The sequence below is a fragment of the Zootermopsis nevadensis genome, unplaced genomic scaffold (assembly GCF_977971745.1).
Source record: "Zootermopsis nevadensis isolate Lab colony 2312 unplaced genomic scaffold, Znev_1.0 Znev_ptg000024l, whole genome shotgun sequence".
In the NCBI taxonomy this organism is placed as follows: domain Eukaryota; kingdom Metazoa; phylum Arthropoda; class Insecta; order Blattodea; family Termopsidae; genus Zootermopsis; species Zootermopsis nevadensis.
In genome coordinates, this window is record NW_028259156.1 from 19,516,564 (window position 1) to 19,539,584 (window position 23,021).

Sequence of the window (23,021 nt, forward strand, 5' to 3'; positions counted from 1 at the left end):
GATACCGACGTTTCGGAGTGACTGCTGCCTCCACCTTCAAACTCCCAGACTCTAGAACGACCTGCAGATTGGCAAGCGTTCTTCCTCGTCTTTTCCTCTTACAGCTGTTTTCGTGATTGCGCGAACTGTCGTAACATGGCCTCGTTGCCTCACGCGAGCTTTTGTGAAGAGGGTGATGAAAATTCGGTTGCCGTTAGGAGCGGCACATTTCTTGACTAACTAGGCGACTGTTAGCTTCCGAAAACTGACTCTGCGCGGAAACATCGTCGAGACATGAAGCCAGTTTTTCCCGAGTAGGCGTCTGGCATTATCGCTACTTCGTTCAGTTGGCATTCGCGCACATTCTTCGAGGGAAAAAACCCTCCAGGAGGTTCAGCCGCTTACAAAACTGCGGCAGGGAAATCTTATTAGCCAGAAAAGAAGACCTAGTCGCGATTCTTTGACCACGATCGTAGCAGATGTTTGGCTCGTAAAGTAGGCCCTGACTATCACTGACTCTCGAAGACAGACCTACCGTGTTTATATGTAGACACTAGCAGCTTTCCGGATAGGGCGTGATTTTGGACACTCCTTGGCCACGGCTTATAACTGCAGCCAGTTCGCGTCTCTCTCTCTCTCCGTCCTCTTTAAAAGCCGCGCACTGGAAGCAAATGGGTCCAGGCCAAAGGTGCGTCCGATAATTTCAAGTGAAATTCATGGTTGGTTTCTCCAGCCCTTCCCCTAATTAGGTAATCAGACGTGGACGATGCACCCAGCATCATTTTCTCCAGACACCGTGATAAATTCCAAAAGGTCCCTCCCAAATGTTTTCTTACTGAAGACGCATTCTGTATTTAGCCCACTTACTTTCCACGTTAAATCGAAAACTCTGTCCAGAAAGTATCCATGGCAAGGGGCCTGACTAGATACCCGGAGGATTAACTACGGCTCGGAATCAGCGGCTATTCATGCGGTAACTGGCTGCAGAACTAACTCCATGCAGTGGAGTCCTCCTCGAGGAGCTGTTGGTACACTGGTCCAATAAAAGAATGGCCCGCCTTTTATGTAACCCGGAGGCTCATTATCGTATTCACAAAAGCCCGCCACTGGCCACCTCCAGATGTGCTTTCAGCTTCGAACATCAGGGCGATAATAAAAGAAAGAAGACGCAACCTTTACTCTGATTCTTCGTACTGGAGCGGACTCCATGTAAAATGCACATTTTCAGCGACATTACTGGATGTGTCGGAATCTCTTATACTAGCGTGGCTCGGTCTGCAAATCCTCGTTCGTTGAAATAGTTTAAGTCACGTGAAAGGTAACGCTGACTCTTTGTCGATGTTGTACATCGACTGGCTAAGAGCTGAAAGACCACGGGTCGATCCCCAGTGTTGTCGCCGTTTGCCACCGCTTTGAACAGATGGCCACGAAGTGTGTCTCTGGGGTAAAGCGGCCAAGATGCAGAGCTCGCCAGTCACTTCCGAAGTTTAGAATGTGTTCAGTTTTATCTCCGCGCCTTCCACGCCGTGTTGGCCAAACGCAGGGACCTTTGTGATTTTGCCCTCGCCATGTTTCGCCGAGGACTGTGGCGTGTTATTTTATTCCGTGCTCCTTTTGACCTTTGTTTTGCAAAAATGCCGGCTTGGATTGCAGCTACGCCTCAAAAGGCACTCGGTGGTAGCTAAGTAGCTTCGGCAGTTGCTAGGACGTTGTTCCTGCCTGCCTCCTCCTCTGCTCGGCAGTTAAGAAGCCCCTCTAAAGCAGGTGGGTTTAATTATAAATCAGTGCTCTCAGCACAGTAATTATACGAGCGTACAGAAGGAAGACACATTTAAACCCATCCTTGGTTACCATAGCAACAACTGAAGAGGTAAGGTCTTCTTCACTAATACCCAATTCAAATAAGCGGGGGATTCTCTTGGGCTCATAAATTAACAGACACAGTTGCGCTTGATCGCTCGAATCTGGGAGAGATGACAGAGTTAGTGCCCCCAAAATCAAAGAAATGGTCGTCCAGAACGCAAATCGCTGTTCGCCGAAGCCTCGCACAGACATCGCTGGGCCAGCATTCAACTGCTCGCAGAAGTGTTTATACAGGGCGTTCCCATTGTCACGTTAAATAATTTCATTTTCGCGAACAGTAAAGTGTTATATGGGGGGGAATAATGAATTGATTATTCCACACTGTATTTAAACACGCTACACCAACTGCTGAGGTTATTATGTCGCACGATATTCACACTTACGTGGAAATGTTCACAAATCCAAGATTGTCATAATTTATGCTTGTCCAGTGTCATCATTCCAAATATTTCGCTTCCGTAATTAAATTATTTTAAAACCTTGAGTAAGTTTCGCCCCACTCGGAAGCTATTCTTGTGTTATAAATTTTCGTAAAGTAATTTCAGGCTTGCGATTACCGCGCCATCTGTACACCGTGTGAGAATCTCACACTTGGACGACACATTCGAAGTTCTTTCCGGTTATATGTTTAAATAAATTTCTGATTGTCGTTTATATCAGATTAATCAACGAGCTACTGAAACATACTCGGATTCACGTTCATTTACTTTGCATGCTCGAAACTTATTTCTCTCAGATGCATTTTAATATTATCCTCAAGCAGACCGTTTCTATTAGATTTACGAACAGAATGACATTTTTAAATAGCATGTTAATTCCTCTAAACGCATTTATTCAACGTCCATTTAATATAATTATTCCCTCTATATTTTGGTCTCCTGATAGGCTGTTTCCGCCAGCTTCTCGGCTCATTGTATCGTAATGGACATTGAAGCCGGACTGCGAGGGCGATGAGCTTGGGTGTCCCTCCCCATGGCACAGTGAATTGTGAGAACAGGGTCTGTTTATTTTGGGCAAATAACGTGACCTCAGCTCACAGGCACACATCGCAAATTAGCGAATTATCCCGGTGCCACCAATCCTAACTCCGCGTTCGACTTCGTAAACAGAATTTGTTCTGGACTGACGCAAGTGCGTACACACAGCGGTGAAAGCAGAATTTGAAAATGGTCGAAAAGCGTGAACTCGGAACACTCCTGAGATCAGGCGTTGGTTTTGCAGTTCCTTTGTCCCGAAACATTGTCACCAGTTGGTGTAGCATCGTGTCACGAGGCTGCTTCTGATTTCGTATTTGTGCCGTATCACGTGCGTCCTCTCTGAATGGCACCCCCTGTATCTTAGACTGCCTTACGTAACACGCCACCCCGCAGAACCAAGTTTAGTTTCTTGCCGACAGTTGACTCACGCGCGTGTCCGTCCGTGCCCTCACATCTGAGTGATGGACGCGAGCTTTGCGTCTCGGTTCCGATCCAGTCCAGTCAATCACGATTAGATAACCTGCAGTTCCTGTAACGAGCTTTCGTTTCAATTCATCACTCACGTCCCATGGACCAATTGCGCGCGGCTGCCATGTTCGCCTCAAACTCTCCTGGGAATTTTTCCTCTTAGAATCGAGATTCAAATTGACATTCTAGACCTGCGATAAATCTTTGCTATTTTTTTCTCCTGTTTTCTGTCTCGTACCATCCTCCTCCTTTCGCTTTATGGCGGATAAAACAATTCCCAGAGGTGGCACCAGGAGCGCTAGAGAAGCGACGACTACGCGGTTCTATAACCGCTTAATAGAGCAATGCAATAGGCGATAAAGTAGCTAAGCAGCTGAATTTATTTTCGTGTCCACGGATTAGCCAACTTTGTGCCTGTACCGGCCTCAAAATCCCCTTTCCATCGTCTGCGTGTAATTCCACTCTTCGCCCATTCTATCAACACGATCTCTTCAAAATATATTACCGACTTCAGGTTTCTTCTTTCGTCTAATAATGAATCCCAACTTGAACATTTTTTTATCAAAATGTGTACAGGTGTTGAAACTATAGGCCTTAAATGACACTTTTCAGCTCTTAATTCGCGATTTTCTTTTTCTAATTACAAAGATATTTAACATCGGCTGGATCTGTAATGCAAGGTTTGTCGTTCTTGTGGCAGTAAAGACTACGTTGGTATTCAGGGCTGAAGAGAGAACAGCCACAATTTTTAGGACAGAAGATTGAGGCAGTATGTTCCTTCGAAATGTAGTATCCACACGGCGTTACAACCCAGACATCCAATATCTTAATTCGTACATTGGTTCTAATTTCTATGTTACCGTTAAGTGTGTGTTGTGCGGTTTTGAAACTTCGAGGACAATTTGATATTATGCAAATACGAAGCCATTGTTTCTATATTCAGCTATTACATTACTTACTTTTGGAGTTTATTACAGACAGCTATGCAGCATTGCCGAAACTAATATAGCCACGTCTTGTAGATAGATTTTGGTATTGGTGGGCGTGGCTTGCGCCGGCCCCAGAATCTCCACCTCGCGACTTTGACGTTGTCATACATTCCAGTTAAACGGAATATTAAACGTAGGACTAAGTTTTTCATTAAATTTGCCGTGGCGTAATATCCATGCAAAATTATAATAAATTTCACCCATCCATTCTCTTGTTACGAAATTTGAACCCAATGGCTGTTAAGTTGGCGGCATTGATATCCTTTGAGTTGGTTTGGGCAAGGTTAGGTTAGGTTAGGCGGTCATCTGCGCAGAAAATGAAGCTTAAACCAACGCCGTTTTGCGTTCGTAGTACTGAGCAAATGCATTCGTTATATTCACTGTGAACTACAGTCAATCTCTCACTTCTTACGGGGGGGGGGGGGGGGAATCCTCTCACCGCCATTCGATGTTGTACTAAGATCGAGAGTCTTATCTATGCTACGAGCCAGATTTCCAGGAAGCGCTTATTGCATCCTCAACTGAAAAATCAATACTGATAGCCTTTCGCTTATTGGGTCAAGGCATTGATCATACAAACTCACAAATGAAAGGCGTCTGCACCCCCTCAAGTGATTTTACGAAATGTGTGTTGCGAGTGGCACGAATGCATAATCACTCATCGTTTTCGATACGTAAGTTCGATTTTCAATCGATTTGGTAACGGAAGTGTGCGAACCAATTTGAGGTTGTCGTGGCGCGCCAGCCTCATCGCATTCTTCTGATTTTGTCGAATCCTCTATCTCTATAATGTCTGGATTATATACAGGGTGATCTTTTGTTTATGAATGATTGACATTCGCGTGATACGTTCCAGACAGTGCCAAGTTTCGTAAGCATCAGGCTAGTCAGAATTTTTTAAGGTTTATTTTGCAGTGGTGCACTGCGCCTACCACCGTCCATATAATGAATACATCGTCTTTGTGTTCCTCCACTTTAATATTATCTGTGTAGAATTGCATTCTGTTAGATTGCGGGCACTTATGGACACTGCGGCAAATGCACTTTCTCGACTGTCTCAGCGACTATCAGCTTCTCAAGGTGGACTGTGCTGCATGCAGCAGATGTTACCTCATGTTAGTGTTGCCTTGTTGCTCTCAAGTCAACCGGAAGTTAAGTTTTGTTTAACGAGCGACTTTTGTGAATCCAGACGTGAGTTATTATATAACCCATGCTGCGGTGTTCTATAACCGCGCCCACGGTGATACCATGGAGCCGGTAATGCAGTCGGTTTCATTTCTTGCAGTTCTGGAGGCTGACGTCACAGCTTCTTCTGGTAGATGTCACATTGTGTACGGAAAATCGTATTGCTGTATCCTAGAATTAAATTAGCCTGATCTGTAATTAAGACTCGTCTTCATTTGTGCTCCACGCACTGATCTCGTTAACTCTGAGATGTTAATTGTCTTGTTCTCGTTAAACCGCGGAAAATTAAAACAACGCAACGAAAATACGAACACAATGAGACGGCGGCTCATATAAAGACGCGAGATTGTGCCCGTTTTGTTTAAAATGAGTTACATTTGTCTATTTATTATTAATCATTCGCCCTCACTTATCCAGCTCAAAATATTTAATATTTCTCTCTTTCTGTCTCGTAACATCACCCGGACTCTTTATTCTCTTTTTACCACGGGTTTTCTTTGCGGTCCGTCCTCTGTGGATAACGACGGAGGTTCCTCTGAGATGCGCGCATGCTCTAAAGGCTGATAATTCTGATAAACAAGTGAGCGCCGGTCTGTCTTCTACACGCCGGTTGCATTCCTGAGCGGCTGTGTTTCAGTCCAATGCTTAACTAAAATCCTGAAGATGGAAGCAGTATGTTTCTCCGAATCACTGATATCTTCCTACGAGTCCACATTGCGTTGCAACCCAGAAGGCCAACATGGACATCTTCGCTGCCACGAGAATATAAAATTTCACATGATTCTTGGGCTATTTAACGACGTCGTTTCTGTTGAAGAAGGTATTTGGTGTCGCGTAAGGTTGGGATGGTCATTTCCAAATAGTCGGCCATGACCTATTTGTCGGCACAATCCCGCGATTTGGCTGGAAATATTGAGTAAAACCTCGTAGAGTAATTCGGCCGATACGCAAACTGACGCAGAGTCTCTGCTGTTTACTTAAGTGTTAAACACCTGTAGGTGATTGAGGGTGATCAAATTACCAACGAACCGAGGACATTCTGGACAGACGTATCACTTCGTCGTACGTCGCTTCAGATGCAGAGTTGTGGCGTTCATCTCCCGATGCCCTGAGGACGCTGGACCGCTCATGCCTTCAGCTGATACAGAGATCCCGTTCTGTTCTGCCTGTGGTCTGAGATCCACGCGAATCAAAAGGACAAATGTGGAAATGTCGAACGGGATGGTCCTTGAGAACCTCGTAGTTACTCAAGATGAAGACAGCCGTCTTCTGGGATGTGGCGTCGTGTACTCTGTTGGAAATTGACCGACGTTTCAGTGGTGCTTGCTGCCTCCATCATCAGGGCGATGAGTGATTCAGCTGGTCCGATAGGCGTATGAATTTTAAACATTTATTCAATATGTTTCATAGATTTTTAATTAAAAACAAGTTCTCATTACGTATTTTTGCCACGTGGTTGACAAAAGAGTATGTGTCTTATGTGTGTACGTTTCTAGGACTCCAGACAGAATGACAGGAGGAATTGTTTTTCCTGCGTGTCGTTTTCGATATTAATCGATGCGGTCGGAAGCAGAACATAGGTTTATTTTCAATGACGCTTTAAACAAGAAACGTATTACGAGCAATATGTCGATTGCAGCGGGGGGGGGGGGGGGGGGGGGGGCAAAGACCGCAACACGACGCCCGGACGGCGTTGCGCCTCCCGTTCGCTTCGCCGCGTCGGCCCACGCGGTAGAACCAGGTCTGGTTTTGTGGGTTGCAGCGCTGTTTGGGCGGAAGAGGCTTCTCATGTGGAACAGGACGTCTCGGCATCGTATAGCGCGCCAAGTGGGCACGTTTCTCTCGCTATTTCGTGTACCTCATCGGCCTTGACGCGGTGACAGCCTGTGGGTGCCTGATCAAGACATTTCCCTACCCAGAGACGAGGATAACCTCTCCTTGCAAAACAGAGCTTACTCCGAGCGTAAGAACCGCTCCACGAAGCATGCAGAGACCCTACACATTCTGGACACTGAGTGTGTCTTCAGCTTCACGCTCCGGCCAGTATTCACTCCGCGGAAGAGCCGCTGTTACGCACTGTATTGGGATAGATCCGGCAGGGACAATGATGACGAAGGACAGACAAATGCGTCTGTCGGGATTCGAACCTTTGTGTCCGTTTTGCAGTTTGGGGTATTTCACGCGCAGACTGACGATCCCTTCGCTCTTGGGACACGTGGAATGTGGGCGCAAACTTTGACTGAGGCTGTGTTTTGGCACAGGCAATTCCTCCGCGAAAGAGTCAGTGGTTATGCGAAGATGTATTAAGATGACTGTGCCATGGGATGTTGCGCTGCGTAGTATGGTAGAAACTGAACGACGTTTCGGGCGCCGCGAGCACCTCTGAATCGAAAGCCAATTTATTGCAGAATGCACAGCGCAACATTGCAGAACAAAGCCGTCGTCAGGCAGGCTCTTAGTGAACACAAATTGACCTCAGAATTACCCGCAGAGGTACAGGAAACGTTTGAGTTTTGGAAGGTATCTGGAAGGAAAGCAGCGCGCGGTATTACTGCGTGAGACTGTGTACTGGCGAACAGTCTGTGTGTTGGATCCTTGCTGGAATTTCGCCGGATGAACACGTGAAGGGGAATGAAGCCTTGTTAAGATCACGGATCGCTCGGCCGAAGCAGGATTTATATCCGCACGTCAGCGACGCCTGCCATTGTGCAAGACGGCGAGTTTGAAATGCCACGACCTTGCTGTTTAACCTGTCTTGTTGCCTGGCTGCAACCCTTCACCACGATCGGTGTGTTCGGTTCTCCTAGCAGGGCCTTGAGGTCGCGAACAGAGCACCAGATGGCAGGGATTGCACTTGTCTCTTCCGACGAATTCTTCCTGTTTTGCATATCTCACTTCTTTCACGAAAGAAACAAAAAAGAAAGAATCTGTGTAGGAGTTGCCACGTGGTGCAAAGTAGGTGACAGTTACTCTGGTGGCAAAGTGTTACAGCCAGTTCAGCCTCTGACCGAACGCCTCTCCCGTCTGTGTTCCTTTCGCCTGCCCCTCAGTCATCCCGCTTTCTCGAGCCTCCTTTCCGTACGGACGACTTTTCACCAGGTCTTTTGCACCTGTTAGACGTTGGTTTCAGCTGGCTCGTCAGTCCCGTTTCGGTCTGCTTACACAATTTTTCTTAATTTTTCGCCGCGGTGACAAACGCGTTGGAGAGGAAAAGTACACGTCGACCGGTCGCTGGACCTGAAGGGTTGGCGCGAGCGAGGTTCACGTGAGACGCGCTCGCTGCCTCACCAGCTGTACGAGGTGACAGACACCAAGGCCGAAATCTTTTGAGATCAAGCTGCTTGTTGCTGTCATGGGGACATTTTCCCCACAAAATGTCTCGCTCCATGGCCATACGAAACTGCACCAAAAAGCAACTTTTTGTTTTATGTTAACGTAGTGTTTTGTAGTGGATTCAACTGGCTCAGGGCACGGTCTACTGGCGGACGTTTGTGAACACGGTAGCGAACCTTCGAATCTTATGAAAGGCGCTGGAATTTCTGACCAGCTGAGCGACTATCGCGTTATGAACAGGACTCTGCTCCATGGAGTTGTGTTTTTGAAACTTCTTTATTTGTGGGGTGCGTGCGACAGACTTTCGGAGAAAATATCAGAAGTGGTTCGGAATGTCATAATACGACCTTCTTCAAGGTGCAGATTTTACCTTTCTTCGCTCGTATAACTGAAAGCGAAGCAGATGCTGGCTTCAGATAACTACTTTAATTAAGTCGACTCCATTGTTTTATGGTCTGTCGATCGGAAAAGATCGCGTGTGGCCAGAACATTATTTTTATACTTTTCCTTCTTGCTTTCATTATATTCACTGCGTTCCGCAAAGAACGGCCGGAATGTTACACCTTAATACTCCTGGCCGCGCGTAAGAACATCCGCTGACCAAATGTGTCTGTGTCACAGTTGTTATGCCATGACCCAAGGGTCAGTGATGAAGGCCGTACATGACGTAATTAATGGGGGCTTTCACTGGGATGTAGACTACCCGGAGAGGCGGATGTACCTCCATGCAGGTCATCACCACCTCCATCTGGCGCCAACCTACTACACTACTCCAGGGTTGTCCAGACTACTTTCACTATGACGATGCTCATTAACTCACGGGCCTGTAGAAACCAATCAGATTAACGTAACATATTTTTTTAATGCCAACGTTCTGTATTCAGCTCTGAAGATGGAGGCATTAAGTTTCAACCCCGAAGACCGACATCTTCCTCGCCCTAAGAATCACAAATCCTGAAACGGTAATAATTGATGATGTGCAGATTGCCAGAGCACAAGGCGTTTGTATGGCGATTTGAGTCCGTTGACCCGTTCCGAGACTAGAGGAATGGTTGTCTCCGTCTCCTTCTTGGACGCCCAGAGTCCCGTCTTCCAGTAGGTTGCCACGGCAGGCGTTCGGAGGGCATCCTGTCTGCACGATTATGTCATATCTCTTGCGATCGATTTTAACCAAATGACGCATTAACCAGTTCCTTGACAAACGAACTTCGCGTTTTGCGTTCAAGCAAACAACGGCAAAGCGTGCGACTTCGCTGTAGAACAGATCGACTATGTACGTATTGAGGTACGCGTGACGTCGAGGTGCCGCGACGCGTGGGAACTGGGGCAGCAGCGTTCCCCAGACATGACGACGAATTTCTCTTTCTCAACGGTCCCTTCTTGTTGTGGAAACGGTTTTCAGCCTCGCTGCACCGAATACCGAATTAGGCGATCGTTCTTTGTTTTTTGTTATGGCGCAGCGATAAGGCGGTTGCTCTGGTGACGTACAAAAGTGGACATAAATATTAATGGGCACTGTCGAAGGTGTGTAAGTTAGCAATGAGACGAGTTACAAGAAGCTCCAGTGGAAGACAGTCGCTCAGATGGTCAAGATGTTCCTCGTCTGATACGAAACTCGAGACCTTATCGTCGTATTTCACGAGGTCGTATTTGTGCCCTCTACTCGGCTGCTTGGATTGGTTGCGCGGTCTCACGCCCTGTTTATTTCTTTAAGCTTCATTTTAATATTATATTTCCTTCTGCGCGCGTGTCTCGCCAGTGGTCTCTGTACTAAAATCTTGTGTGCATGTAACCCATTCCTGTTACGAGCGTGGGGTGGAGTCTTGGTTAATGCAGTGGCCCTCGCCACGTTTTCAGTGGATTTGCTGCCGGTCTTTGCATTGCAGTCTAGTGACGAGAGGTGCACGCCCCGCTATTCCTCACGGCCTGCTCGCTCTTGCCATCAGGCGTAATATACCTTTATACGGCCATGTGACAGGCCTAAAGACTGCATTTTGTGGAATATCGTCAGGGCGTGTGAAGGCAGACATTCCACTTTCCGTATTTACAAACAATAGGACACAATTTTTCAGGTGCCAGCCGCTACAGGATCTGTTGTCCCAGTTGCTAAGCAACGGAACGGACTGCACGGAATGGGATTCCCTCGCAACACGTGGTCTGCGAACCTCCGCTGTATAAACAGAGCGTATGGATGCGAATTGGACTCAGTTGGCTTAGGATCTGGTCCACTGGCGGGCTCTTGTAAACGTGGTTTTGAATCTCGATGTTCTGTACAAGACGGCGATGTTCTTGATCAGCTGAGCGACTATCAGCGTCTTTATGTAGTTGGACGAAGGGACGAGGCGTTGCACTTTGTCATCAGGCCGGAAATAACAAGTGACAACCGATTGTTGTTAGAATGCGGACGAGTTGCTGTGGCAACTGGACCGATGCTCATCTGTTTCGACCGTGACCCCCGGTCCCTTTTGTTTGCGAGCAGCAAACCAGCACCGCCATTGTTACGTACACACGTTTCCATTCTAATATTAATTATGCTGGTCGTTTCAAAATCTGGGCTGTGATTGGTGCTCAGTTCTGGACGCTCTAGTCCTGCCTGTGCCGGCCAGGCTCCGAGCTCTTTACATTAATAACAAGTTTTTAATTTAATTAAATTCCTCTGCGAGACCACACCGAACGCTTGTGTGTTCGGGCAGGTTTGCCGAAGATATCTGATGACGAAGTGTGTTCGGGCAGGTCCTGCGGTTCGAATCCCGGCTGCAGATTAATGTTTTAGCCACTTTGCTAAGTCCCATAAATGTGGATGGTTCTTGCATTACAAAGCTCCGGGAAGTTACGAAGTTCCCCGACCACGTGGCTTTGCGCCAAATATTTTAGCACGATGAACTCACGGCGGATGATGTGGGATGTGCGAGAAGAGAAATGGATACAGATGTTTTATGAGGGGAAGAAACATATTGGAAGACATAAGCGTAGATGGATGGTTGTTTTGACATTAATCTTTTTTTAAAAAAAAAATATTATTTCAAGGTTTGGAGTGGATTCGTCGGACTCAGGATAGCGTTTACTGGCCTTGTGAAGGTAGTTATGAACGCGGGGAATTGTTGACCAGCTGAGCGACACACAGCTTCCCACGAATTACTCTGCTTCATGCTGTCAGTTGTTAAAACGCGGCTTTAAATATCAACGTTGTGGCTTGCGACCCCCTGCTTGCTTGCCAATCCATTCAACCGAACGTAACTTTATAACAGCTTGAAGTCGTCTGTCGCATTTTAAATTCGAAAACACTTATTTCAAAAGGAGCGCCGTAGAAGTTTTCCTTTTCATTGGGAGCGACGGGACGAAGTTGAATGGACGGTGTTGGCAGTGAAGTGACGACCAAGGACCGGTGGTGCGGTGGACGCTACAAAGGCTGGCGTTCGTTTCATCGCGAAAATGATTAAGGAAAGAATTTTCTGGGCTAAAGAGTTTGTGCGCTGAAATTGTAGTCGAAAACAAAACCTTTCTGCGCTTTGAAGTAAAACGAGGTGATTCCATGCAGAACGACCTCTCACAGCTACGGGAGCGTCTGTCTTTTTGTCTCGTGCGAGAGGACCCGAAGATCAAAGCACATTAAAGCACACTTTAGATTGTGGTCTCGGTGTTCTACTCCTTCCACGCAATCTTCTGGCTGAAAACCCTGCTGAAGTTTCAGAGGATGGCGCTGCCTCCATATTTGACCCTGAAGATGGCGACAGCATGTTCTTGCGAAACGTTGGATAACTACCAGGAGACTACACGGCACAACGCAGAAACCGCGGCGAAAAATTAAAATTCTGCGTAAAGTTTTGTGTGGGTAAGAAATTTGGTCTTTCATCTCAAGGGATGAACACAGATTGAAGGGTTAAATGTTACCGGATTAAACTAAAAGTTGCACAGCATCAGGACAGACTCCTCTGTGCTCCTTATAGACGTCGCGTCACAAAATTCACTGCGACAATTTCCAAGGTGGTTGGAAGCCGAATGACGTGACGGCCAGCTGTTCGAGTACACGCAACTTCCGGAGAAAAGAAAAAAAGAACAGTCGTTTCCGTCCTTTCAGTTTCCATACGGGCAGGAAGTGCGATTTATCTTTAACCTTGGTTTACCTCACACACACACACAAAAATGGCGAAGACAGGAACAAGTGTTTTTTTTTTTAACTCCAGCTGATCGTCACAGCAGCACAAGTACACGCGCACTCCAGTGGAGCTCGTGAACCTTTCAACGTGTTCGCCTTTGCCAGCTGCAGGAGCTTGCACGACGACTTTACCTGCACTGATTCGTAACGAAGTCATGCCATGAAGGGTGCGGGTTAGCACGGAGGCAAGGTTCCACGCAATCTCTGTGTCCAGATTGTACTATTGAGAGCGCCCGGTGTGGACGGATGTTACGAGATTGGGAACTGCCCTTGTGCAAGGAATGCACACAGTTCCTAGCTTGTTCCCGTGTCAACACAGCTCGCTCAGATTGCGCCGCCTCGCAGACGTCCCGACGCTCGGCGATAGGTAGCTGTTTTAAAATTCTGTCTCATGTAAATCGGGTCCAACAGATGGCATTTTAAATGCCGAAACATGCTAATCACGACCTTACCTGCACCCGGTGTTTAATTCAACTCCCCTTGCCCCCTGTAATTTTTATGTTCTCATTCGTCCGACGAACAAACGAGCCCGAGATGTTAATGGGTCCGTGCCCCTCCGCCGCGCAGTGCAAATAATTGACGAGGCTCCTGTGCGTCCAGTTAACTCCCAAATTGTTACACGTTTCGATGTTTAACGGCATCGAAGCCTGTATTACACTTTTGCTTGTATCAGATAATTTTACGCAGTATTTAACCCGTGGCTGTCGTAACTTTAACAGCAGCCAGCAGCTCTACGTTCTGTGTTTACGTGCTTCGTATGTTTCTCAGCGTAAACAGAGATTGCATCCTTAAACTGCGTTAGCCACTCGATCCTTGCAATGGTGAGGTGTTGTGTTTTCTTCGCGGTACGGACTGAGTTCTTAAATACTGTCTAGACGAGCTGTCGAAGCACTGACGCTCTCTTCTCTGTCGCCAGATCACCGCGCGGGCAACACTACACACCCGAGGAGGAGCCCAAGTCCTGCTGTGGCGTGGTGGTGACGCGGACGATCTCCATCCGCTGGTTCATCATCCTCATTGCAGTCGTCGGGATCATCTGTGCTGTGGTTGGCACCGTTCTAGGGGCCATGAAGGCAAGCGGGCGCGAACATCTGACAGTCTCCCTCCTCATGATAGGTGAGTGTTGATGGTACAGGAAGACACGCGACAGGATAGGGTTAAGGTGGCTCTGGGGCACCGTGCATGGATGTTATTGGCCCAAGATCGTGTTCAATGGCGTATTTTGGTATTACCGCTGTTGGAAGTACTCACTCCACTTATCATTGCTTGCCATTTCACGAGATGATGTCTGGTGCGCTGGACATTACATGGAAGTAAGTGACCGGGAAAAAGCACGAAAGGTTTCAGAGTTGCGACAGCCGGTCTCCGGGTCGTGATTTGAGCCCTGAACACCCCCCCCCCCGAACGCGAAACGGGAGTGCTAACCACTCGCCCGCGACGTTCTGTCGTGTGGGCGTGTTGAGTGTGCGGCGTAGTCTTCCGATTCTGGTTCACAGGAACCGAATAAAACCACGAGAACGCTGTGTTGCGTGGAGTACAACATTGATCTGAAACGTTACACAGCCGGTGTTGCCCTCACCGGAAATAAATGTACTGTACACAGTGAGGGTTGTGTTCAGTGAGGGGTGATTCACCCCCTGTGCAAGCAGATCACGTTACAGTGCACTTAACATAACTCATGCTCGTCTTCGGTTACTTAGTTGTCGCTTTCGGAGAAGTGTGAAGTCTGAGTTAAAAGTAGGAAAAAAATAGAGGTGTCCCACTGCACGCCATGTAGGCGCTTGGGGGAGAGCCGGTATAGCTCCAACTCATTCTTAACGTAGATGGGGATTAGTGGTCAGCGTGACGCCTCGGCCGCGCTTTGAAGTTTGAGGGAGGATAATATTAAAATTAATCGAAAGGTGGTGGGTTGTGAGGGTAGGAACTGAATTAATCAGCTTACCGTAGCGGTCTCTTGTGAACACGATCAAGCGGGGAGTTTATTGCTCAGCTGAGCGACTGTCAGCGGCTGAGGACTCTGCTCCACTGAGTTGCTGTTGTACTCAGTTGAGCGCATGGAGTACTGCACGTTACCTTTCGTGTGGTGTAAGCGTTCAGTTCTTGACGTCAGAGGTTGTTAAGCGTCGCAAAAGCTTGGTCACACAACCTTTCGTAAAGAGACCACTTGGGAGATCTGTATTAGGGAAACAGGATGTGAGGTTGTGGACTGCTTTTATCTGGATCAACACAGGGACGAGTGGTGGAATCCTGTCATCGCGGTAACAAACCTTTGGGCTCCATGGTAGACACGTAATCTCTGGGACTGGCTGAGCAACGAGTAGAGTTTCCGCCCCACGATGTTGTTTCTCGCTGGGTTTTTGGCGTGCTACTTGTGACCTCGGCCCCCTGGTTATGAATCAGTGTAGCTCATCAATTGGCCACAGGTTGCGCTGTGCAGTTCCAGCTGCCACGCCAATGGCTGTCTTTTCTCCAGCAGCTGTGCCCCTTTTTTAACGTCGTACATTTTAATTTCCTCATCTCTACACGCGGGGCGATATTCTTGTGCTATCACAGACTCACGCAGTGGCCCTCGAAGATGTCAGCCCTCTGAAGAAAGCCCTGCTAACTGCGGCGAACCCCAAAGACACGTAAGATTTTTCTTTTCTTCTCCTTAAACTTAGAATCAAGTATTCTGTGAGGGTAGTGATGTTTCTGTTACTTGCAGTCATGAGGGATTTTATTTTCAAGCATCTTGCAAAAGAGCAAGGAAACGGGTAGTGTGAGAAGAGGTGTGACCAGGAAACACCCTCTCTTTAAATTGCACTTCGCGGGAGAGGTGTAATAAAGGGGTTCTGGGGGGTGTCGTGAACCACCGTGAGGTATCGATTTCCGAATGACATTGGTGACAATTTGGGGTGTGCGTCGGTTGATAGCCGGCGCGGCGACTGGACGCTGTGCAAAGCACACATTACATAAATACAGTGAGGGGAAGCCCCGGGCCATCCAGTGTCATGTGGCTACAGAACACGTGCCATCTATCGCTTTTTATCTGAACTGCTTTACATGCACAGCGAAACAATGTTTCTTGCGCATTCCAACTTGCTAGACGGACTCCATCTTGAGAAGCGGATAGTCCCGCAGCTAATTCGGAAATTATCTGGCTTTAATTTATTTATTGCCGCGTTTTCAATAGTCTGCCATTGGCTCTTATCCTGAGCCAGATGAATCCAATGTGCACCCTTTCACCCTGTCTCCATAAGATCCGTTTTAGTATTATCTCCCGTCTGCGCCTAGTTCTTCCGCGTGGTCTCTTCCCTTTAAGCTTTCCACCCAAGAATCTGTATGCATTTCTCATGTCCCCGTGCGCGCTACATGCCCCGTCCATCTCATTCGTCTTGATTTTATAATCCTAATAATATTTGGCAGTAATTACAAATTGTGGAGCTCCTCATCAGATGGAATGGACGTGGCCTCCTTCGTTATACTATCGCAACATTCTCCCGTCAGCGGAATTTAAATATCGGCATCGGAACGGGAGCGTTGGTTGCCATGGTTACAGTAGCAATGCAGTGGTGTCGCTTGCCAGGCGCAACGCCGCTCTGGCCCGTTAAGAGCACCACGCCGAGGAACGCGTCGGCGGGGGGCAAGAGGGTTCTGCCGACCCCCGTCGTTACATGTCGAATACAGAAAGCACTCGCCGTTTTCCTGTCGCCGCTGCTGCGTTCTTGTCCCTTGTCGCTTGTCGCGCGGAATTCCGCGGCGATGGTGGAGAAAATTTGTTCCAAACTTGTATCGGCGCTTCTGACAGATCTGTTCGATTTTGTTCATGTTAGACCAAGCGACGGTGCCGTCGACTTGCGGTTAGGGGGCTCGGGTTTTGAATATCGGCCGAGCCACCTTCTCTCGTGGTCTTCCCCATGCACCTCAGAGAATGCAGCGATGTTTGGGCCACAGCCGCTTCCTTCCTATCCCCTTCCACTTCACTGCGTGTAATCTTCCACTCGTAATTTAGCGCTTAATGAATGGCCGCTGCAGTTGATGAAACGTCGTTCCATAATTTCGCCCTCCATCGTCTAGGACTGGAGTCGGCACGGATAAGAACGAGTGGATGGCGTTTGAACTTTTGAAATCCATTCTGCCATTGACTCCAGAACTCTCATTTATTTGTATTTTATTTTATTTTATTTTTCCAAAAAGGGGCTGACGTTGACATTTATGAAACGTCGTTTTCCGCTCCGGGAGATGAGTGCGTTTAGTGGCGAAATGCTGAGGACACTCGTCGCTCTAGAATGACCACTGAGTGACAGAAAACCGTGACAATTACGCTACTGGGAGCTTCGTGGTTTCACGCAGCTTTGCTGAAATGATGCCGCGAGGGAGAAATGGATTTGGCGGACATGCAGCACGCATTGAAGTTACGAAACTTTTATCAAATTGCGCCTTTATAAAGCAGAATGTGTGGTGGAGAAGCTTTGCCGATTGAATCAGAGGCGGTGGGATGTGGGCATGTAGCATGCATGGGAGAGGTGGTCCATCGGTGTGAAGCGAAGAGGCCGCGCGAGAGATTTGCCCCCCCCCCTCCACTTCTGTGGCTGCAGGATTTTGTGTAAATCGATTAGACATAAAAAGAGGCGCTTGAAAGCTTCCACCGCCCGTACACAGTCGATTTGTGCTACAGCCAAAGCGTAGTTAACCTAATGGCTTTCATAGCAATTCTGAAGACGAAAATGTCGGAGGAGTAGGTAGAGTGACGACGTTGACTACAAGTACCGCTCAGTTAATCACGGATTGAAACAGTTGTTCCTTTCCATACACGCCATCTTGCAAGAGATCCGTGCAGACGATTCGTCCTTCTAATGTACGCGAACTTCCACCTCTGTCAGGTTTTCCGACTCATAATTTGCGTGCTTTTCTTGAGTCTGTCGTTCGCGCTACATGCCCCACCCACCTATTTAATTTCCTGGTAGCTACAGACACGGGCAACGATGATGTTCAGCGAGGATTCATGGGCCTCAGGATCTGTGTTCAGCGCCAAAGAACAACATCTCTCGTAGTCTTGAGCAGCTGTTCGGTACGGAATCCACGAAGTTCTGTTTCGAATTCACGCACGAAAATGAAATTTCCAGAGTTTGTGGTGGGACCTCTCCCTTCCGCTCGTGATGTTCTGATGTTTCAGCCGATCTGTCTCGGAATTGTTAAGAGATTAAATCTTTCATCACGGACGGTGTTTAAGTTCGACGCAAACTTTATGTTTAACGCTTTGAATTTAGGTAATTTATCTTAATTTGTACCCCCCGTAAGAATCCGTTCTTCCGCTGGACCAGCACGAGGCAGAGAAGGAAGTTATTAACAGACGCTTTCAGCGCTTATGACGTAACAGGAATCTGCCCTGCGAGCCAGTTTAACTTAAGGGCGAAATTTATAAGTTTTTTAAAGGGGCAGTTCCTTGTAAGAAAATGTGGTACAAACTTCAGGTGTGTTCATTTGTGTGCGTTGCACGCACGCGCGCGATCGAGCACACTGGATCTTGCTGTGGGCCCAATTCTGGTATTATGGTCCGTGAAATTATTTTAAGTTTGCATTATAAAGCCAAGAGCGCTGTTAAAATGGATCTTGTGGTGTGAAGGCATGAAGTGGATTCATCTGGCTGAGGATGGAAACAAGCAATGGGCTTTTGTTAGCAATGCATTGAACCGTCAGGTTTCTTAAGATATCTTGAATGTAAAAGGCTTCTATAAACGGCATTGTGTGCTTTTTCGAACGCGAAGACTGATTCAAGACTGTATTTAACATGGGCGCTCTGTTGCGCCATTGCGTCTCCCTTTCCCAACTCTCAGTTTTTCGGGTTAGTTGAACGCCGACGGGAGATGGTTTAATTTGTCTCCGGTTTAATATTGTGAATCAAGTTTTTTAAACAGGCTGTACTTCCAAAGCTCTGCACACACGCGTTGGTTGGCATTAAACGCATCGGACAGTCAGTCCTACGGAACCAGTTTTAAAATGGCTGCCACGACGCATGTAACCTGCGGCCCGCGAATCGCAGGTCGGAGGAAGATGGCGGCCCCTCACGTTAGTTGCACCGCAAGTGCGGTGAATTGCGGAAAAAACATTACAGCCAGCTGTTCAGGAAAGAAAGTGATTAAATATTCGCGCTGCCGTTGTCTGCTTGTATTTAACTGCCGGATTTGCTCGATTTCGGAAAATTTAAAAAGAGAAAAGCGCATTTTAAAATAGATTAGACGCCATATTTTAATCTGCAAAGACGTTTGAATGTAATTCTTAGACCAGCTGTCGACTTTTACATTAAAATTAAATTTGAAATGAAGCCGAGATGACTATTTGAATGTTTGATGGACGAGAAGAAACGATCATTTGTCGCCCTGGTGGTGGAGGCTGCATGCAGTCTGAAACGTCGTTCAGTTTCTCCTCACTCGGGGCGCGCTGTGTGCTTTGAGCCCCTTTTGCCTCCACCTCATTCACCGGTGGAGCAGTTTTTAACATCTTTTCCTCTTCGGCTGGAGAGCCGAGATTCGCGTTTACGCTCAGTGCAACTAATGGGCCAATAGCGCACTTCGCTCGTCTTTTTACGTGAAGTGGCTCGCCTCTGAATGCACTTTTGACGCTCACGAAGTTTGGTCAGAGATCGGCGTCGAAAAATACGCGGCCAACTCCCGTTTCCTGTTTTCTTTGCATGAACATCCGCTTTTCATTTTGTAAAGACGATTCTTGCTGGAGACTGAGTTGTATCCGTAACAACAAATTCACGACTTGCATCATTTAAGGCGAGCTGCTTTCGTCTGTACTTATTGAGAAGCTGATAGTCACTTAGCCAGCTTTCCCACATTGCATGGAACCCATGTTTCAATGTCGTATTTACTGGAAGCCGTAAGTTAACTCATCCTGAGCCATATTAATCCAATCCACATCTTACTTCCCCGTTACGTACATTACTGCCTTGTTTCCATCTACGCTCAGGTCTTCCAACTGATCTATTCCCTTCAGGCTTCAAACATTCTTAATTTCTCCCATATTTGTTACATGTTCTATCCATCTCACACTGATTTATTTCTTCGTAATATTCTTAAAATTAATGGTATTTGTTGAAGTGCACAGCTTTGAAGATCTTGGCAATGTAATTTTTAATTCAGTGATCTGCGTACGACGTTTCCGGATTATTAGTAAGAACGGGCAGAGTGTGTGCACTTAAACTTTGTACATGATTGTACTTTTAAATCCACTGAACTCATGAAGTCGTAAAACAAAATTTGCAGGCCTTCGTATGGCCTCGGTGTATTCGCCACACGTTGCTTTAAATGTGCTCATCCCAGAAAAGCGTCCACTCAGTAGCTGCGACCCCGTAAGGCCCAGAATCCCCTAACAGCATCACCATGGCAACGGCTGTAACATCGTTGGCCCGATATCCCTTAGCAGACAACAATCCCAACCCAACCTAACTTAACCCAACCCAACCTAACCTAACCCAACCCAACCCAACCTAACTTAACCCAACCCAACCTAACCTAACCCAACCCAACCTAACTTAACCCAACCCAACCTAACTTAACCTAACCCAACCTAACTTAACCTAACCCAACCCAACCTAACCTAACCTAACCTAACCCAACCCAACCTAACTTAACCCAACCTAACCTAACCTAACCTAACCCAACCCAACCTAACTTAACCCAACCTAACTTAACCTAACCCAACCCAACCTAACCTAACCTAGCACTTGCCTGTTATAGGAAGCAGGCAGGTGAAGGAAATTTAGTCCCTTGGTTCTTTGAAGCCCTCGGCACAAGATGGATAATCGAATCCCGTAGCCAGTCACCTCGACAACTGAGCTGTCGGATGTTGTTTACCTGTGTAAGTTGAGGTTGGCCCTCGTGAGATGTAGCCTACTGTGACAGTCGACTTGCTTTTGTTGATAACGGCTCTGCCTGTCTTATAGGCTGACGTAATGAAGTTTGACCACAAGATAATTCCTCAGACAACGTGGGCCGTAACAAACGCCTTGCATGCTCCTTTAACGTTCGAACATTATCACATCACTCTAATGCAAGGCCTCAGAAACCACCAGCTGACAAAAGAGCATTAGTGCGCCCCGTCACGGCATTTTGTATGCATAATGCATACGATGTCCACCATTTTGTTCTGTTAAGGACGTCGTAGTATATAATTGCCTGTTACATCGTACGTTTTTAGTGGCACATCAGCGTCATCTGTTAACAGCAAAACACAGAACTTGCGTTAACCTTGTTCCACATGCACTTGCTCGATGTCTTCTTGTTCTGGTAATGTAATATAGAGCATGTGCCTGGAGAGATGGCCGGTAGAGAGCAGCACTGGCTGTTTAACTTAAGTAATTACACTCGCATGGATGAGTACTTATTTTCACGTGAAGTAACGAGGTACAGTATTAGGAGAACAGAGATGCGTGGAAGGTCGTTGCGGACGGACGTAGGGACCCGATGTGGGGGGGGGGGGGGGCTCCGTTCTGCCTTCAGAAAGCCCGGATTTAAAAAGGAAATACTCTTCATTTTCTCTGTTTATTAACTTTATGAAGCCTAAACATGCAACAAGACGAGTTCAAGGTCACTCGGATGTCCCAGAAACATTGCTTCGGCAGTGATCCCGAGTTGTGCTGAACCACCACTCTCCCGAAACGTCTTCTTCAAACATCGACTTTCCGCTTGTTGCTGGCACAAATATGTGATCGAAGTCTTCTTCTCTCCTTCAGTGCTCTTTTTACGCGAGCCTCGTGTTTGTGTTTGGAATTTCTTTTCCCGTCCGATTATTTACCGGTTCGTAGTTTGACGCAGGACCCGACGACAGTGACATCTGGGACACAAAGAGCAAACCGGTGGTGGGCGAGTCTTAACCTAGCTTAAGCGTCAGAAAACGTATTTGGTCGCGATGAAAAACGGCGTTCAGTAAATTGATATTATAAGGTAGGAAAATATAGTGCACGGAAATTGTAACACAAAATACTGTGCTTCAACTTTTTTTTATTTGTATTCATTTCACATGTTCCAGTGCCGTGCTCTCGCTCGTACGAGAGGAAACAAATATTCCAGTTACAAATCTGAAAGAATTAAACGCGACCGTCCACTGTGCAGGACAGAAACAGTCGGCGGAAGGCCGACCATGTTTACAGCTTAGTAGTACAGAGTGGTTCAAAAGTTTCTCTGCCCCTGTAAGAACAACAAGTATCGGAAGTGATTCTAAATGCGCGTGCGCACTCAAGTCACGTGTTTGTGCGCAGGGTCCGTTGAATCTCTTCCCTCTTCCAGCGCGTTTCTGATCCTTCAGGTAGACAAAGAACTTTTGAATCACCCAGTATTTATTTCATGCAAATTGATTATCTGCATCAAGCGGGGAAATGTCCGGGTCCCTTGGGATTCTGTGTTGGGAAGGGTAACCCTGTTTACCTCTTTACGAAGAAGAAATGTAATTAAAACATTCACCGATTGTGCCGTCACTCTGAGACAGGGGCAAAGAATCGCCCTTCCCCGCCCAAGGTCGAAGTGGTACTGCAGGGCGCCTCTGAGTAGAGAGAACGTGCCGGAAATGTGAAGCGCTGTCTAGTGGCCCAATTTCCACACTGCAAGTGTGTAACTCAATTTCCGGTACAAATTTGCATCGCTCCGCCTGGAAATTAAGTTGTAAGGTGAGTTGAGCTAATTGCAGAACCTGCAGGAGACCGCACTCACGCGCTAAGTAAGACTTGATGCTGTGTGACGTCACTTCGAAACTTCGTACAGGAAAGTTGTGCTGGGCATTCGACAGCGGCGAGGTTAAGAATGAAAGGAAGAAGGAGAAGACAGAGGGGAGCAAGAGAAGGAAACAAATTGGGAGGAACGAAAGGCGATTGTGAAATGCACAGAGAAAACTGAGAAATGTGAACGCGGTAACAGAGGCAGAATAAATGCGCCTGAAGTGAACTGAGTGGTGCGCTGGAGGCACGAACTATGGACTGCAACGTGAAAGGACCACCGCATCACTTTGTTAATATCAGCCGATGTATCCTCGTGTGACATCAAAATTATATTCATGAGGAGGTTAGGAGGAGACTGAATTCCGGAAATGCTT

General features: G+C 47.1%; 1 protein-coding gene across 6 annotated transcripts in view; it reads left to right on the plus strand.

Annotated features, from left to right (window-relative positions):
- LOC110829971 (uncharacterized) overlaps window positions 1-23,021 on the plus strand; it is a 152,854-nt gene that overhangs the window by 107,332 nt on the left and 22,501 nt on the right. For all 6 annotated transcript variants that reach the window (XM_087355313.1, XM_087355309.1, XM_087355312.1 and 3 more), the window contains exon 4: window positions 13,867-14,066. In XM_087355313.1, coding sequence (XP_087211439.1) covers window positions 13,867-14,066 — 200 coding nt within the window. The remainder of the gene's footprint in view (window positions 1-13,866; window positions 14,067-23,021) is intronic.